This window comes from Saccopteryx bilineata, chromosome 3 (assembly GCF_036850765.1).
Source record: "Saccopteryx bilineata isolate mSacBil1 chromosome 3, mSacBil1_pri_phased_curated, whole genome shotgun sequence".
In the NCBI taxonomy this organism is placed as follows: domain Eukaryota; kingdom Metazoa; phylum Chordata; class Mammalia; order Chiroptera; family Emballonuridae; genus Saccopteryx; species Saccopteryx bilineata.
The window spans coordinates 253,620,355-253,639,502 of NC_089492.1; the positions used below are offsets into that span (position 1 = coordinate 253,620,355).

The 19,148-nt window shown below is 37.1% G+C and overlaps 1 protein-coding gene across 1 annotated transcript in view; it reads left to right on the forward strand.

Annotated features, from left to right (window-relative positions):
* The first annotated feature begins 3,512 nt into the window (after positions 1-3,512).
* Positions 3,513-19,148, forward strand: part of LOC136330032 (selection and upkeep of intraepithelial T-cells protein 1-like) — a 76,214-nt gene continuing 60,578 nt past the window's right edge. The window contains exons 1-2 of the mRNA XM_066266552.1: positions 3,513-3,546; positions 8,493-8,573. Of these exons, the coding sequence (XP_066122649.1) occupies positions 3,513-3,546; positions 8,493-8,573 (115 nt within the window). The remainder of the gene's footprint in view (positions 3,547-8,492; positions 8,574-19,148) is intronic.

Here is a 19,148-nt window from a genome sequence, read left to right on the forward strand (position 1 = left end):
GAATTTCCCTTGGAAAGGAACAGACTGGCAGAACCAGGTGCTCGGAGGTGGAGGGCAGGCAGCAGTGAAGAGTTTGTTAAGTAGTCTGCCTGGTTCCGGTGCGGTCAGTACTTCAGGTGACTCATCTGGGACTCATTCTCCAGGGACAACGGAGAGCTGCCTGGGGTTCCCTGGTAAGTGTCAGTTTAGGATCAGTTTTCTCTTCATAGATAGACATCACCTCTTTCTTCCCTTCCTCTTCCTTGTACCTTCTGGGAGACCTCCTGTCCCTACATGTTAAGGGACTTGATAGATATAATTACAGACTAGTGAGATGGTGTGAACAGAGGTGTCAGTTACCTCTAGGGAAAATCTTTTCTCAATGTTTTTTTGTGGACCATTTGAAACTCACTCTACAGTATTGTGTCACAGCAAATGCTGGGCCCCATCTGCAGAGCTGCTCTGATCAGGTGTGAAGGAAATGTTACTCTGATGCATGCTACTCCCCATCACCTGATCGTAGTCAGCAGTCACCACTGCACAGCGTTCTTTGCCACCTGAATTCCACTTCTTTAATGTAGCTAGCTGAGATTAACAAAAATAGGTAAGGACAAATGCCTCATTGTAGAATATTTATGATGAGTTTTAGAATATTATATTTGCTGAATTATTGTCTGTCAAAATATAACACGAATGACTTTCATAAAAAATATTTCAGCCCATCCTCAACAGACTAGGAGGGTAAATCAAAAACACTTTGTTTTGCTTAAAATAAAAACAAAATTGACAGAAAAATGGTGAATTAGACACTACTGTTTCTATAATAGGAAAATTGCTGTGCTAATACTGGTTAAAAACATGCATCTCTTCTTTTTTTCTTTTTAAATTTTACCATTGGTTTGAGAGAAAGAGATTGAAGGGGGGAGAGAGAGAGAAGCATCAACTTGTTATTCCATTTAATTGTCCCATCTAGTTGTGTACTCATTGGTAGTTTCTGGTACATGTCCTAACCAAGATGGAACCCACGTCCTTGGTCGGTATGCAGGGAGGGTGCACTATCTACTAGGCAACCCAGCCAGGGAGACATGCATCTATTCTTTTGGGATAAGATTCATTTGCCTGTCAGGCTGAATGTGATTTGTACTAACTTTTACAGTCCTTTGCTAACATATTTGCTTTTTGTCAGAATATTTAAATGTTTTATATTTTTTACATTATACATAACAAAATTGACTATTTTAAATGTACATTCAGTGACATTACAATCATACTGTTGAGCAACCATCACCACCATCCATCCAGAACTTTTCCATTGTCCCAAACTGAAACTCTGTAACCAATAAACACTAAGTCTGCATTTTTCAAATGTGTTTTAAAAATATTATACACTGCATGAAATATATACCTGATCAGGATTCTCATTTGAGTGAGATTAAAATTTCTGCAAGGTTTCAAAGGATACTTACTATTACAAATTCACTCCTGTTAATCTCTTTTTCAAATATCTATATTGGCTTTCATCCCAATTTTCTTACAAATTCCCCTTGGAAAGGTAGGGGAATGGGTGTGAATGGGCAGAAGGGGGTAGCCAATGCAGTCCACCACCTTTGCCTCTTACTTAGCAAGAGTCTCAGCCACAACCTAGTCCTGTCCTTCAGCTTGCTGAGAAGTTTGCATCCTTACCAAAGGGGAGCCCAATCCTACGAGCTACCATATCATGCTGGATATTATTTTAGCCAGATTTCCTGCCTGGGACTTAGATCATCACAATCAATATAATTCATGTAAAGTATCTGGGAAAATAGGTAGAAGTCCTGGTTAATAAACATAAAACATTACTGTTGTACATCCAGGTGGTCACAAAGGTCTAACAAGGTAATGGTTGCTGCCGTCTTACACTGTTTATTCTGTGTTTCTCTTCCCTCCAGTCAGTGCCTCAGCTACCTGGGTTTCTTAACCTGATGTGTCCTTCAAATCCTTGTTTTTATGGAGCTGAGCCTTTGGTTGTCTTACCTTTATTTGAGTTGTTCCAGTTTTGCATTGACTGGGACTATCGGTTCAGGTACCTCCCTGTTCCCTGGATCAGTTTCTCCAATCCTCCAGGGGCCCACCGTTTTGATCTTGGTTTAGAGATATGAGAAACCCCAAAGTGGCCAAGGGACAGCCTCAGCTTCTGATTAGTAAGATTCCTAGCACCAAGAAAACCTAAGACTTTCAAAAATATGAGGTGAAGAATATAAGAAGGGAGACAAAAATTCTTCAAATAGGTTGTATAAAGCCTTGTAGTGAGTGGATCTCATACCTCTTCCTTGCTCTCCAGTGCTATACAGTCTGCATAGTTGGGCAGCCACTAGTTCAAAGCACATCCTACATGTCACAGGGAATCCTCTAGCAGGGGTCCCCAAACTACAGCCTGCAGGCTGCATGTGGCCCCTTGAGGCCATTTATCCAGCACACGTCGCACTTCCGGAAGGGGCACCTCTTTGATTGGAGGTCAGTGAGAGGAGCACAAGATGCATCCGCATCCTGTGCTTCTAGTGTACTGCATGTGGTGGCCCTCCAACAGTCTGAGGGACAGTGCACTGGCCCCCTGTGTAAAAAGTTTGGGGACCCCTGCGTGGTATCGGCTGTCAGCTCCTATATGGTGTCTTACATAATCTTTTATCAGATTCTGTTTTCAGCTGTATCTGAATCACAGGCACTTGCTAAGAGTAGTGAGTTTCATGGTCTTGATCCCATACTACACTCCTTTGCTGTAAAATGCATCTGCAGATCAGAGGCAATGTTGTGAGGGATACCATCAAGATGAATAAGGCACTTTGTACATATATGAATGGTTGTGCATAAAGAAATGCTGCTTGCAGGAAAGTCAGTTCCAGTGATAGAGTAAGTGTCTATCATTGTGAAGACAAATTAACGTCCCTTCTATGATAAATGCCACCAGCCCACCTGCCAGTCCCCTGAAAATAAAAAGCTGAACAACTCAGCAGGGTGATAGCCATTTGCGCTGACTGCAAGGACATCCATGTTGTTGATCTCATGCTTAGCCTTGTTCATGCATGTCCAAACATCTTTGTCCCATGGTTTTGGGTACCAGGATGTTCTCCAGTGTCCTTAACTTGGCTTAAAGACTTCGTGAGGTGGAGCATAGTTGTTGCTCAAACTCTATAACGCTTAAAACTAGACCTTGTATCAGTCCTCATAGGCAGCTCTTATGCCAAAGGAGAAGATGTGTGACTCTTTCAGAGCTGCAGTAAAGAACTTGAGGCTCCTCACAAGTGTTCTCAGTGGATTGTTCATAGATTTTAATTTCCCTGTTTCCATATGTCCATCTTCTTGGGCAGTCCATAGAAGCTGGAAACTCTACAATCTTTATAATTACAATTTTGCTATACTGACAAAGCTATTGGTTTTCCTTCCCTATGCCTTGCTCTCAACTGCTCTTAATTCCAATATTGGCAATTTGAACAAGTTTGGTGCATGGCTTGCCCATTTGTCTCCTGTAAGAACGTTAATTCTGTCCCCCTAAGTACATGAACAACCCAACTCCAGACTCACATTTTGAAGGTTTGTTAATGGGAGCCTCTTTCAATAACAATTTCTGTATCATCCAGGGTTCTAGCAAGAAAGATGACACTCAACTTTGAGGAGCATTAAATAAGATGATTTATAAATGTATGAACGAAGTGTGGAGAAACCCTTAGGCAGAGTGCAGTACCTGGAACTGAAATAGAGGGGCTGTGACCATACACCTATGCCTGAAGGAAGGGGGCAGAAAGCAGTAATTAAACCTGAGGACAGAGAGGGCCGCATAGTGAGGATTTTTTTTTTGTGTGTGTGTAGAAATTATGACTTTTGGTAAGGCATACAGCTAACCACAGCAACCCAGAAAGATCAAGAACTGAGACAACAGCAGTCTCTCTCTCTTTCATTCTGCAATCTCTGGCTTACTTATCTTTACTAAATCTGACTAGAATCCAGAGGGAAGGGAATCAATTGTTGTAATTCTTATAGGTCAGTTTTCTGGGAAACTGAACATGGAGACTGAATCAGGAGAGCAAACAGGAGATACCGAGAGAAGTTCATGTGCTAGACACACTGCAGAATTCCATAGCACATATTGGGATGAGAAGATATAATTCCAATACTTAAAGACTTAAAGACCTAATGGTGAAGTCACATACATGTCCTAAAAACTGTAACAGAGTGTGATGTGTATAAAAATGTCAATATAGTAAAGAAACACACACACTCAACAATTGCATAGAAACCTTAAATTTGACCTGTTCAAGGCTCAATTGCTTTTTCCCCATATCCTGCCAAGATTAATGACATAATTTATCCACACACAATCACACATTCTGAAAACCCAGGAGACATGAAAATATATTTCTCTCATTCCTTATGTTCAAAGGCTCATTGAGTCCTAGCAGTTGTGCAATTATTGTGTCTCTTATATACTGATCTTTCATTGCTTATCCAACTTCATCGGCTTGGGCTGAAACATTTGTTACAGCTTGCCATGTGATATTCCTTTTCTGACCCCGCCCTGTTCTCCAGAATCATATTTCAAATACGCAAATCTGGATATACTAGGCCAAAGATAACATCTTCCTTAATAGCTAGAGAGAACATTTTCTTTTTTTATTATTATTTTAGTGAGAGGAGGGGCGGCAGAGAGACAGACTCCCGCATGTGCCCCAACTGGGATCCACCTGGCAAGCCCACTAGGGGAGATGCTCTGCCCATCTGAGAATCTTCCTCCATTGCACCTGGAGCCATTTTTTAGCTCCTGAGGTGGAGGTCATGGAGCCATCCTCAGTGCCCAGGGCCAACTCACTTTGGCCAATTGAGCCATGGCTGTGGGAGGAGGAGAAAGAGAGAGAGAGAGGAAGAGAGAGAAGGAGAAGGGGTGGAGAAATATATGGTCACCTCTCCTGTGTGCCCTGACCAGGAATCAAACCCAAGATATCCACAAGCTTGGCCAATGTTCTACCACTGAGCCAATTGCCAGGGCAGAGATAAAATTATTTGAACATTTGTTATGTTCCCCTTTGTAAACTGAATATTCAACTAATTTAACTCTATCGCATATGTACTTTTATTATCTGTGTTTCCAGACAGTGAACTGAGGCACAGAGAGCTTATGTCAATGACCTGAGGTCACAGATCTAGTAAGTAGCAGGGCCAGGATTTGAATCTAGTTTCAACACTCCCACTTTTCATCACTATAAAATACTAAACTTCCATAACACTAGGAATTAAGACTACAAGTATTTTATTGTTCTTATATACTTAGTGGTGCTTATACTTTAGTATTTACCAGGCACAAGTCTGATCACTTTAGATAGAGTAGTTCCATTAATTTTAATAATAAATATAATAAATATAAATCCCCCATATTCACAGGTGAAAAAATGGAATCAGGGAGAGATTTAGTAACTAGCCTAAAACTTATATAAGAAAATAGTAAAGCCAGGATTGAAACTGAGGTGCCATCTTTCCAGAACTATGACTGAACCACCAGGCATACCACCTCTCAGTTCCTTAGGAGCTCCTTGGCCTAGAGAACAGAGGCTCACTTCCCACCCTGGGCAAGTGAGCCCCTTCACAATCAGCTCTCTGCCTTACCCCTGAATCTTACTACACATATGTTTTCTTCAATTTCTCTTGCTTAGTAATGGTTCCCTGTGCTAAATCTGATGTGTGTCTACACTGCCTTTACACTTTACGAGAAATGTTTACCTCAAAACATAGACACAACATCACTAGTGAAGCCTTCATGGAGTTTCTTGCTACCATGAGGCTGAAGAGTGAATGGCTCTCTCCAGGGTCCGAAGAGCTGCCCGCATACACAGCGTGGCATTTTCACACTATTGTAACCATTCACCTGTCTCTCCACTCATATTTGTGTGCTGAGTCAATAGCCAAACCTTTATAGAACTGACAAAAAGCCTGCTTCATGTTTGACTGTGAAAGACAATTTCATTCTATCCTAGTATCTAATGGCCATATGAGTCAGCCCATCTCTCTCTTATTATGAGTTCTCCAGAAGCAGAAAATTTAGAGGGATTGTACCCACTAAGGGAAGACAGTCATATTTCCTTCTAAAATGGCCACTTGGTTCATCTGTCCAGAAAATAAGGCTAAATCTCTGTCTTAAACTTTTCTGTAACTATTTTTTTTATTTATTCATTTTAGACAGGAGAGAGAGAGAGAGAGCAGGAAGCATCAACTCCTATATGTGCCTTGACCAGACAAGCCTAGGGTTTTGAACTGGTGACCTCAGCATTTCAGGTCAACACTTTATCTACTTACTGCACCACCACAGGCCAGGGTACTTTTCTGTAACTGAATATAACTAATTCTGGCCTATGCTTGGATCTCTGGGACCTGGGAAGATGGGACCAATTTCCTAGATCTGTGTCCACTTTCCCTAGGGAAGCAGCTCACCTGATGGAGTTTACAGACAGGAAGACAATCAATGTCTAGCCTGGAGGAAGCAATCCTTCAGTGGGAATGAAACTTATGGCTGGACTTGGTCATATTAGTGGTCATTCTTAACCCTTTGAGTAGTACGAACGTTCATGTACATCCTTGTGCCTCCTGACCATCCAGAGTATGATTGTACATATGTAAGACAACGCCTTTGTTAATAACCAAGAAAGCGGGCCACTGAGATAATCCACATGGTTCTCCAAGTGGCTGCATTCCGCAGTGCAGTATTATTTCTGTCGGTGGTCCCTTTTTAAAAAAAATTCTTTTTATCTTTTAAAGCATTTAATTTTATTTTGTGACAGAGCCAAAAAGAGGGCAAACAGAAAAGTGGAGAGATGAGAAGCATCAATTTTTCATTGCGGCACCTTAGTTGTTCATTGATTGCTTTCTCATATGTGCCTTGACCCCGGGCTTCAGCAGACTGAGTGACCCCCTGCTCCAGTCAGCGACCTTGGGCTCTAGCTGGTGAGACCTTGGGGTCTTGAACTTGGGTCCTCTGCGTCCCGGTCCAATGCTCTATCCACTGCGCCACCGCCCGGTCAGGCTTATTTCCGTTGGTGGTTCTTAATCTTAGCTGTGCAGTGGTGTCTTTACAAGACAAGTGCACCCATTACAGTCATGAAATAGTGTTGTAAATAACTTGCATAGGGGATATGAAACGACATAAATGCCTCATTTAAAAAAAAATAAACTAAAAGCATAATCTCCCTAGGAATGATGCTAGGCACGAGTACAGTGTAGTGTGGCTTTGGATGGCGTCCCTTGGGACAGTTCTGTGCCAAAGGAATGAGAAAACAGCTGCGGGGGTCCTAAAGCGCATCACACTTTTGCCATAGATAGACAGGCACTAGAAAGAACTAACTGGAAGTTAAAACGGTGGACCTGAGTCTTTCTCATATCTGAACTGGCTTTGTATTTGCTGAGCTGTTGGATATGCACTGATCTGTGGATGGCATGCTTGGGGTGCAGATATTGAAGATAAAAATAATAAAGGTGTGAAGAGTTGGGTTGACCACAAGGCCTGGAGCAAGAGTTTTAAGCAAAGGCAGACCTGAAGATTTCCAGGTGTTTATGACAGCAGCCATGCAGCTGACGAACTGGGTGAGAGGCAGCTGGATGGATGGATGTTCATGGGATAGATGATCAGACAATTTTGAATTTTAATAAATTTTTATAAATCAAAAAAAGGTAAATGTATGTTATTCTTGTTTCCATAAATTGGTTATCAAACAAACATGATTTTAGGTTAATAAAACCGGAACTGGAACTAATTTTATTTTTTGAAAAAAAAAAAACAACTCACTTCCGGGGGTTAGCAAGCATGAATAAAACTCACTACTCAAAAAGTTAAGAGTAGGGTTGCCACATATTAGCAAATAAAAATTATAGGATGTCAAATATGCATACCAGAAAATTATTCACTCTATGGACAAAAAAAGAGGTTCTATGGAATGTAACCTCATAAAGTGATCTCATCATAAATTCTTAACCTGGCATGTCATAGTGAGTAGTCATGCCACAGGCATATAACTTTTTAGTGAAAGGTTTATCATTGCCCATAGGAGCTCTTTCCATTGTTTCTGGGCATCTAAGTTAACACACCTTTGAAATAAACTGCAACCGTCAAGACAACCCATAATCTTGTAATCTATCCTGTAATCCAATCCCCGCCTTGCTTTTGCCCACTTTCATGTATCTTCCTCACATCCCTTTCTTAATTTCAAATGCATAAACCAAGTGGCAAAACTGTTATTCTCTAGAGCATTTGAGATTTTGCTCCCTGGCATATGTCATCAGTTTGGCTCAAATAACTCATAAAAATTATCTACAGATTTGGGCGTTCTTACATCAGTAACTGATTATTTGATATTCAAATTTATCTGAGACACTTATATTTTCTGGCAACACTATCTGAGAGCTCATTACTGCAGAAAAAAGAGATGGAAATATGTGATTTCTGAAACTTCTTATTCCTGCTTTCGCTGTTTCTGAACCCTCCTCATTTGTTATCACAGGTGTAATGGAAACTACAGGACTATCTCTCACCAGAGGCTTTGCTGTCATGCTCCTCCTTCAGATGATCTCACCAAGTTCAGGTATGACTTTCTCTCCTACCTGTATGAGCCGTATGCCTGGAAAAGCAAGGGCCAAACGAAAGGGTCAAGCTCTTTTGACCATTGTTTCTCAGGTTCAATACATAGTTATGTGATGAGGACGTGGACCATAGGATCCAGTTTATGGTTGGGAAAGATTAATTATTTCTAACCAGCAAGTCTCCTTTATCATGGAGCTGGATTTGTGTTAGGTTCCAGGGAGAAGAAACAAATAAAGAAGACCTAATACTTGCCATTGAGAACCCAGTATTCATAATTAGGAAACATGGTTTATCTATTACTTATAATACAGTGATAAAATGGTTTAGGATATAGATCCATTTTGCAACTCATGTGTGTTATCAGCACAGTAGGCATCACATGAGAAAGGATGGAATAGGTTGGTGGGAACTTGACAGGTGATAAAATTTACATGTGTAAGGAGATCAATCAAAGCAGAAATAAATATAGATTATTTAGAGACAAACAAAAGCTTGAGACAACAACTAGCATAAAACATAAACTTTTCTAGTAAAATTTACTTGTTAGAGAGAAGACATCTTACTGATGCACAATTTTTTGGTGCCCTGTCTTGGGCTGATAAAAGTAATGCTGTCACAAACAGCTTGCATATGGGTTTTCACAAACCATGTGAGTGCATTGGTAGAAAATATTGTTGTGGCCCTGGCCGGTTTGCTCAGTGGTAGAGCGTCGGCCTGGCGTGCAGAAGTCCCGGGTTCGATTCCCGGCCAGGGCACACAGGAGAGGCACCCATCTGCTTCTCCACCCCTCCCCCTCTCCTTCCTCTCTGTCTCTCTCTTCCCCTCCCGCAGCTGAGGCTCCATTGGAGCAAAAGATGGCCCGGGCGCTGGGGATGGCTCCTTGGCCTCTGCCCCAGGCGCTAGAGTGGCTCTGTTCGCGACAGAGTGACGCCCCGGATGGGCAGAGCATCGTCCCCTGGTGGGCGTGCCAGTGGATCCCGGTCGGGCGCATGCGGGAGTCTGTCTGACTGCCTCCCCGTTTCCAGCTTCAGAAAAATACAAAAAAAAAAAAGAAAGAAAATATTGTTGTGAGTAGAACTGCTGGTCAAGGTTATGTGCTATTTTGTTATAATAATGCAAATGCTTTTCTGAAGTAGTCACCAATGTACATTTCCACCACCAGCACATATGAGTTTGTCTGGTGGTGTCACTATCTCAGATTTCACAGATATGGCAGGCATCAGAGCACTTTATCTTTTCCAAAGATACAGATGAGAAATACACTTCATATTGATTATTATATTTTACCATTTTATTAATGAGTGAAATTAAGTATTTTTCAAAAAAAAATGTATTTCTTTTTCTTTGAACTGCCTGCATATGTCTCCTTTGTATTGTTGGTTTTTAAGAACTCTTCAATTTTAAAAATTAATTTTTGGTCTTTTATACCTGTTCCACATATATCTGATGAGTTTAAAACTTAATTCATTGACTTGTTAATGACTTGTTAATAAATTCATGGTTAATAAATTCAATGACTAGCCTGACCTGTGGTGGTTCAGTAGATAAAGTGTCAACCTGGAACACTGAGGTCACTGGTTAAAAACCCTGCACTTGTCTGGTCAAGGCACATATGGGAGTTGATACTTCCTGCTCCTCCCCCCTTTCTCTCTCTCTCTCTCTCTCTCTCTCTCTCTCTCTCTCTCTCACCTCTCTCAAATGAATAAATAAATTAAAAAAATAAATTCAATGACTTGTTAATGGATCCATATCCATATGTTTTGAATACACAGATTGTTATTTTTGTCTTGTATTTTTATTCTACTTTGTGGATTTAAAATTTACCCCTAACCAAATTTTTTTTCTTCATTGAATTTTTAAATTTTACTAGACTTTCTTTTTTAAAAGTTTTAGGTTTATAGAAAAATTATACAAAACACATAGTTCCCATGTAACTCCATTTTCTTTTTCTAACCCCCCTCCCCAATTTCCACTGTTTTTAACATTTTACTTGAGTATGGTACATTTATTACATTTAGTGGACAAATATTGATAGATTACTATTAACAAAGTATAGGTTTCTGAGTTTTAACAAGTTGTTAAATAAATAAACTCAAATGGCCTCTGTATATTGGTCCCATGTTGCTTATGTTTTTAAAGCAGGTTGTGATCCATTAGCTCAAAAGTCTACCATCATCAAATTTTTATATATCCAAGTGTTTTAAATGTATTTCACATAAAAATATTTTAGCAAATTAATGACTGTCTTCATTGTGTACTTAATGAAACGGCACCCAACATTTGCTAGCCATAGGTAAGCTAAGCCCTTCAACTCTAAAGACCCCAAGCCACTGCTTCCCTTCAGCACTGTCAACTCCCCACTGTGCTGGGAGTGACGTTACCCAGACACAGAAGACCCTTCTCCAACGCATTTTCCCCCTGAGAGTTCCCTTGCCCTCCTCCCTTCTGGGTGGTGTTCTCTGTGCCTCTAGAACAGTGGTCTCAATGTGTGCACCAGGGTGCACTGGTGCACCCTAGAAGATTTCCAGGTACGCCCTATGGTATTCCAGAGAAATATGTGCCTGTTGGCGACCAAAAAACCAACAGGGTTTTTGGAGTTTAGATTTTGGGGAGCAGAGGTGTGGGAAATTGGCTGTAAGCTGACAGTCTGCCCAACCCCCCACCTCACTTGCCTGATTAGGTTGCAAAAGGCTGTTAAGCTGTGGTGCTGGATTGTTTACACTAACCCCCATGTTCCCCAGAAAGACTGGAGGCAAGTTTCTTCTATCCTTTGTTTGGTGTAAAGTTAAGATGTTATGTTTGGTGGGGTTTTTCTGCACTCAACACAATTAAGAGTAAAAAGAGAGGAATTCTTCAATGTATTGATGAGGAAATGAGAGTTTGCCTTTCAAATATATGCCCAAACATTGAAGAAATTGCTAGCCACATCAGGCTCATGTTTCTTGTAAACACAAGAATGAAAAAACTTAACACATCTGTACCAGGACCTGTCAAATTTACTAAATCTTACTAAGATGTATCTATATATATAAAAAGATAACATTTTTGTCATTTTTAAATTTTTAACCCCTATTTTTTATGAATTCTAAAGAGCATAACTCAAAAAATATAACATAAAAATGTTTTTTAATGTATTTATTTCATTTAATTTACCATAAAAGCACACTTGGACTTTTTTTTTCTTTAATATTTGACTTAATTATTATAACATATTTATCAGAAATATGTAAATAGTGCTCCTACTATTTACAATTATTTGTAGGATTTTAAATGCACCCCGACTTCAAAAAGTTTGAGAACCACTGCTCTAGAAGTTCTCATGCTGGGAGACTGCCAACTATGCACTCTGTCAAATCTTGCTCAAATAAAAGCTTATTATATGCTACTGCCACCTTGTGGTCACATATATTTCCTCTATTCATCCTGAAATCTTCAAATTTACCATATAAATACATATTACATACTCACTATTACAGTATCACACAGAATTAATTTACTACTTTAAAGATGCCTTATGCTCCATCTACTCATCTCTTGCTCCCCCTGAAACTCTGGTAAATATTTTATACATCTGTCTTTACTGTTTGTATATTTTTGCTTTTCCCAAAATGTCATATAGTTTGAAGCATATAGTGTGTTTTCAGACTGGCCTCTTTTACTTAGTAATATGCATTTAAGTTTTTTCCATGTCTTTTTTTCCCCTTATTAAATTAAAAAATCATTTATTTTCCAATTACACTTGACATACAATATTATAGTAGATTCAGGTATACAACATAGTGATTAGTCATTTTTACACCTTACAAAATGATTATTCCGTAAGTGTAGTACCCATCTGACAGCATACATGATTACTACAATATTATTGACTACATTCCCTATGCTGTACTTTACAGTCCCGTAACTATTATATATTTATAACTGGCAATTTGTATTTAATCTTTCAACTTTTTCACTCATTCCTCAACTCACCTCTCATCTGTGGACCTCTCATCAATTTTTCTGTATCTATGGGTTTGTGTGTTTTTTTTTTTTCCTTTTTTTAGATTCCACATATAAGTGAATTCACACCTACCTTTGTCTCTCTTTGTTTGCCATATTTTACTTAGCATATCCTCTGGGTTAATCCCTGTTGTCACACATGATAAGATTTCATTCTTTTTTCATGGCTATGTATTATTATATTCTATATATGTGCCACCTCTTGATCCCTTTTGTCTATTAATAAAAACTTAGCTTATTTCCATATCTTGGCTATTGTAAATAATGCTGAAATGCACATACAAATGCATATACATATTTTTCTATGCAAAAACTTCTTGGTTTGACCTAATCACAGTTAAAAAAAAATTTTCCTTGCCCCAGGAGATTGAGAAAACATAACTAGGAGTGATATCAGACAGTTTACTGCCTATGCTTTCTTCTAGGAGTTTTATGGCTTCAGGTCTTACATTTAAGTTTTTAATTTGGATTTTGAATTTACTTTTGTATATGGTATAAGAAAGTAGTCCAACTTAATTTTTTTTTTTTTGCATGTGCTTGTCCAGTTTTGCCAATACTATTTCTCAAAGAGACCATCTTTACTGCACTGTATATTCTTGCTCACTTTGTCATGGATAGATTGACCATCTAATTGTGGGTTTATTTCTGGGTTCTCTATTCTATTTCAGTAATCTACCTGTCTGTTTTTTTTTATAAATAAATTTTTATTTTAATGGGGTGACATCAATAAATCAGGGTACACATATTCAAAGAAAACATGTCCAGGTTATCTTGTCACCCAACTCTGTTGCATACCCATCACCCAAAGTCAGACTGTCCTCCATCACCTTCCATCCAGTTTTCCCTGTGCCCCTCCCCCCACCCCTCCCCCTCTCCCTCCTTCCCTCCCCCTGCCCTCCGTAACCACCACACTCCTGTCCATGTCTCCTAGTCTTGTTTTTATGTCCCACCAATGTTTGGAATCCTGCATTTCTTGTTTTTTTTCTGATTCACCCATTTTACTCCATATAATGTTATCAAGATCCCACCATTGTCTGTTTTTATGCCAGTACCATGGTGTTTTGATTATTGTAGCCTTGTAGTAAGTTTGATATCAGGTAGCGTGATACCTCTTATTTTGTTCTTTCTTTTTTGCTTTGTCTATTCAAGGTCTTTTGTGGGTTCATATACATTTTTAAATTATTTGGTGTAGTTCTGTGGAAAATGCCATTGGTATTAAATCAGTAGATTGCTTTGAGTAGTATGATGTCACTTGCAAATAATGACAGTTTTACATCTTCCTTTCCAATTTGAATGTGCTTTTGTTTTTCTTGTCTGATTGTTATGGCTAGGAACTCCAATATTATGTTGAATAAAAGGGGTGAAAATGGGCATACTTGTCTTGTGCCTGTTCTTAAAAAAATATATCTTTCAGCTTGTTAGCTGTGTGTTTGTCATAGATGGTCTTTATTATGTTGAGGTATGTTCTCTCTATGTCTACTTCACTGAAAATTTTTTTATCATAAATGGATGCTGAATTTTGTCAAATGCTTTTTCTACATCTATGAATATACAGGGGGTCCTCAGGTTACAACATAGTTCTGTTCCTATGACAGTGACATAACTCAAATTTTGGTATAAGTAGAAACACATCCTAGCCAAACAAAGCAACACAAATTTAACACTTGTGCTTTAAACACTCCAAAATGGTGTAGGTAAGCATACTGGGAGATGCCAACTCCCTCACTGATATGTCACGTTACTGCATATTCTTCTGCTGAGTGCAACCAAACTAGTTTGCCCACATAGTCCATAAGTACAATGCTAACAGCATAAGCAGAAACACTCACTTCTCAATTTTTTAAGTTTTTATGGGAGTGAGCATTGTAAACTAGAAACATCATATATCAAGAGTCTCGTAACCTGAGGACCCCCTGTAATTGTGATTTTTATCTTTCATTTTGTTAATGAAGTGTATCACATTAAATGACTTATGGATATTGAACAAACTCACATCACAGGAATAAATACCACTTGACCATTGTGTATGAGAGGAGGGAAGGCAGAGAGACAGACTCCCGCATGCACCCCAAGTCACTTGCAAACTCCCTATGGGGCGATACTCTGCCCATTTGGGGCTGTTGCTCCATTGCTCAGCAACTGAGCCATTTTTAGCACCCAAGGCTAACTCACTCAAACCAATCTAGCCATGGCTATGGAAGGGGAAGAGATAGCTAGCTAGCTAGCTAGCTAGCTAGCTAGATAGATAGATGATAGATAGACAGAGAGATAAAGGAGAGTGAGAGGGATAGAGAAGCAGATGGTCACTTTTCCTGTGTTCCCTGACCAGGAATTAAACCCAGGACACCCATACACTAGGCTGACACTCTACCACTGAGCCAACTGGCCAGAGCCTGTGTATGATTTTTAAATATATTGCTGAATTTGGCTTACTATTGAATAATATTTTGTTAAGGATATTTGCATCTAGGTTCATCAGAAATATTGGCCTATAGTTTTATTTTTATGTAGTGTCTTTCTCTGGTTTTGGTATCAGGGTAATGCTGGCCTTGTAAAATGAGTTTGGGAGATTTTCCTTTTCTTCAAATCTTTGTAATAGTTTGAGAAAGATAAGTATTAACCCTTTTCTGAATAGTAAAATTCACCTATGAAACCACCCAACCCAAGACTTGTTTGTTGGCAGTTTTTTGATTAATGTTTTAGTTTCATTAGTAGTTTTTACTCTGTTCAGATTTTTTTGTTGTTTCCTGATTCAGTCTTGAAAGATTACATATTTCTAAGTATTAAACTATTTCTTCCAGCTATTCAATTTGTTGGTATATAACTAATTATTCATAGTATTTTCTTATAATCTTTTGTATTTTTGTAGTGTCAGTTGTCACTTCTCTTTTATTTCTGATTTTATTTATTTGGGTCTTCTCTCTTCTTTTTTCTTATAAGTCTGGATAACCATTTATCAAGTTTGGTTATCTTTTCAAAGAACCAGTGCTTAGTTGCACTGATCTTTTCTATTGTTTTATAGCCTCTATGCTGTTTTTCCAATCTAATCTTTATGTTTTCCTTTCTTCTGCTCACTTTGGGATTTGTCTTTCTTTTTCTAATTCTTTTAAATGTAAGATTAGATTGTTTATTTAAAATTTTTCTTGTTTGTTGACATAGGCCTTTATTGCTGTGAATTTCATTCTTAGAACTACTTAGGTGGTGTCCTATAGAATTTGACAGTATTATGTTTTCATTTTTATTTGTTTTAAGATAACTTCTGATATCTTTTTGATCTTACTGTTAATGCATTCATTGTTTAGTAGCATGTAATTTTTCTAGTTTTCTCCTAGTAATTAATATCTAGTATCTTATCATTGTTGTTAGAAAAGATGCTTGATATGGTTTCAATATTTTAAAATTTACTGAGACTTCTGTTGTTCCCTAACATATGATCTATCCTGGAAATTTTGGTGTAATGTTCTAAAAATAGTTATTAAGTACATCTTCTCTAATATGCCATTTTAAAGGCCAATCATCTATGTCTTTTCATGACTGGATAGCTCATGTTTTCTTATTGATGAATAATATTCCATTGTATGGATGCACCACTATTTATTCACTCACTTATTGGAGGACATCTTGGTTGCTTCCAATTTTTGGTAATTATGTATATTTTTTGTATATTTTCAATTTTTGGTAATTATGAATAAAGACACTGTAACATTTGTGTGCAAGTTTTGTATGGATGTAATTTTCAACTCATTTGGGTTATACCCAGATGTTTGATTGCTACATCATATGGTAAGCACATATACTGCTCACAAAAATTAGGGGATATTTTATTACTTCATATTCATTTTGAAATATCTTCTATTTTTGTGAGCATTATATTTAGCTTTGTAAGAAGCTATTTAATCATCTTCCAAAGTGCTTGTACCACTGTGTGTTTGACCCACAATGAACAAGAGTTCCTTTAGATCTACATCTTAATCAGAATATGTTATTGCCAGTGTTTTGGATTTTAGCACTTAATAGGTTGTGGTAGTTGACAGTTGAGGACTCTTCACTTCTACTATGCAATGGCCAACTATTTCTCCATCCTCCCTCAATGAGTGGAGCAGGGGACAAAAATGAGAGTATCTTTAATGGTTCCTATTCCCCATACCTTTATCTAGTCAGGGACTAAATATCAACTTTGAGAGTTTTCATTTCTAAACTGAATGAACATTTGTTGTAGCCCTGTTGCATCAAAAAGATAAATCAAAGAATGCAACATCTTAATTTGGGGACACTTGTAGGAGCAAGTGCTAGTGGTCTAAGACATCTTGCTGGTGATAGCCAAGAGACTATTGAGGCTATGTGTTGAATACAGAATTCATATAACAAGAGAATAGGGAAGTAAATAAATTAAACCTGTAATTGGTGAAAATTTTCCATACACTGCTCACAAAAATTAGGGGATATTTCAAAAAGAATATGAAGCTATAAAATATCCCTTAATTTTTGTGAGCAGTGTAGTTGAAGAAAAATGAGAATTATCCAATTCAAAAAGCACTATGAAGTAAAACCTAAATTTATACATAAATTCAGCATAGTTAAAATGCAGTGAATCTTAAAAGCAATCTAATAGAAAGAATGTTTATCAAGGAAGGAGCAGCAATTAGATGGCAGTTTTTTTTCTTTTTAACAACAGCAGTGGAAACTATATTTTTATATTTCTTAAAAGAAACAATTTGATAAACTATCATTCAAGTGCAAAATTAGGCTATTTTCAGAAAAATAAAACAATTTATCTTCAATAAAAAAGATTAAATTGATATAGTCTCAGGGAACTAATTATAAATGATCAGTATAAAGGTGTTTTATAAAGCTGGGTAATGTGAGTAAATTAAACAGTTTTTTCTAAAAACAACAAATATTTACAAAAGTTAGCTCAAAATATAGAAAACCATTCTATGTCAATGGTCATTTAAGTTAGTAAAGTGGAAAAAATATTAAAGAACTATCTAAAAACAAGCTTTGAATTTAGTTATATTTTTTCTCATTTTCAAAATTTTACAGAACTAATTTCCATGCCTTGTGAGGAACTCAAAAGAATAAAGAAAAATAGAAAGAATTTTAAATGATGTAACAATGACCATTAATCTAGATATCACAATCTGGAAAAATAATGCTTAAAAATAGGTAAATTTCACTTATGAGTATAAATTTAAAACTATGAATAAAATATTATTAAATCACAGTCAGTAACTTGTTTAAAATAATATTTACCAATTCTTATTATTGTACTGATCTCCAAATTGCTCAACTTTATTTTTAGAAAAATTGTGATGTAATACCTTATATCAATAATCCTAATTAGAAAGGTTCTATTTATATCAACGGTTTTTAAAATGGTTTAACCTCCATTATATTTTCTCCTCCATTTTTATTTTAACTCCATCTTTTTCATTCATGTACATTCTCTTTCTTCTCTTCTTCAGTTGTGTTTTGACACTCCTTCAACCATTACTCATTCACATTGATATGCATCTTGTCAATTTTTATGAAAAAAAAATTGTTGAGATTTTGGAAGTATAGTGAACTTATATTTTATTGAGGGAGGGAGATTTGAAACTTTTAAGAGATTAATTTTTCTCATTCATGAAAATTGTATATTGTTTTTCATTTATTTAATATTCTCAGGCTTAAAATATTGTCATGCATATTGTAAGTGCTTTAATATATTTTATCAATAATTGCTATTGCATTTTTAACCATGTCTGATCTTTCATTTCTTTTCTTACTCTATTACTGGATGACTTGTGTCTGGATGTGAAGTATATTTCTTTGTCATGCAAATTTGAGACACGTTTATTTTCTTATTTAAATACTTCTGTATTTAAAATCTTTCCATATGAATCTATAATACTGCATATTTACAAATAAATTAAGTTGAAATACATACATGAATAAACAAATATATTTTGTTTCTCAACACATAAAGATTTAACATACACCCAAGTTTTATTTTCTCTTTCAATGAGTTGAATGGTATGTGGCGTTCTGCTGTAAGGGAAAAAAGCTAACAAATTCATTTTGAAGTTTGTTATAAACTCATATATAATGACTGAGCAATGTTTACCCATCTTTGAGTCCAAATATTAAAAAACACTCCACCAACAGTGTGAGAGAAAATAATCTAGATTGTGTAGAAGTCCCCCCTACATAGTCTATTAGAGTGATATTTGAGAGATACAGAGAAATAATTTTTTAATTAAAAAATACACCCATAGAGAATATTTTTAAATTCTAAGGAGATAAGAAGAGAAATCTTTCAAGTGTCAGGGTCAGTGTGGATTTCTGCTGTCTAAGCAAGAATGGTTGGCAATTGGCCTGAGGCTGAGAGGAAGAACAAGGGAAAGATCACACACAAATATTTTTTGGAGAAGACTCTATTTGCCTGAGAAGATCAGTGAGCCTATATTATCTGATTAAGCACTTAGATTATAGAGTTCTTTGTTAAGACTAGTGGAACACTCTCTAACTGGTCTCCGTTTTCCTATTTTCCTCTCATTTTCATCTTGAGTTTATTTAAAGAGAATCAAAGAAA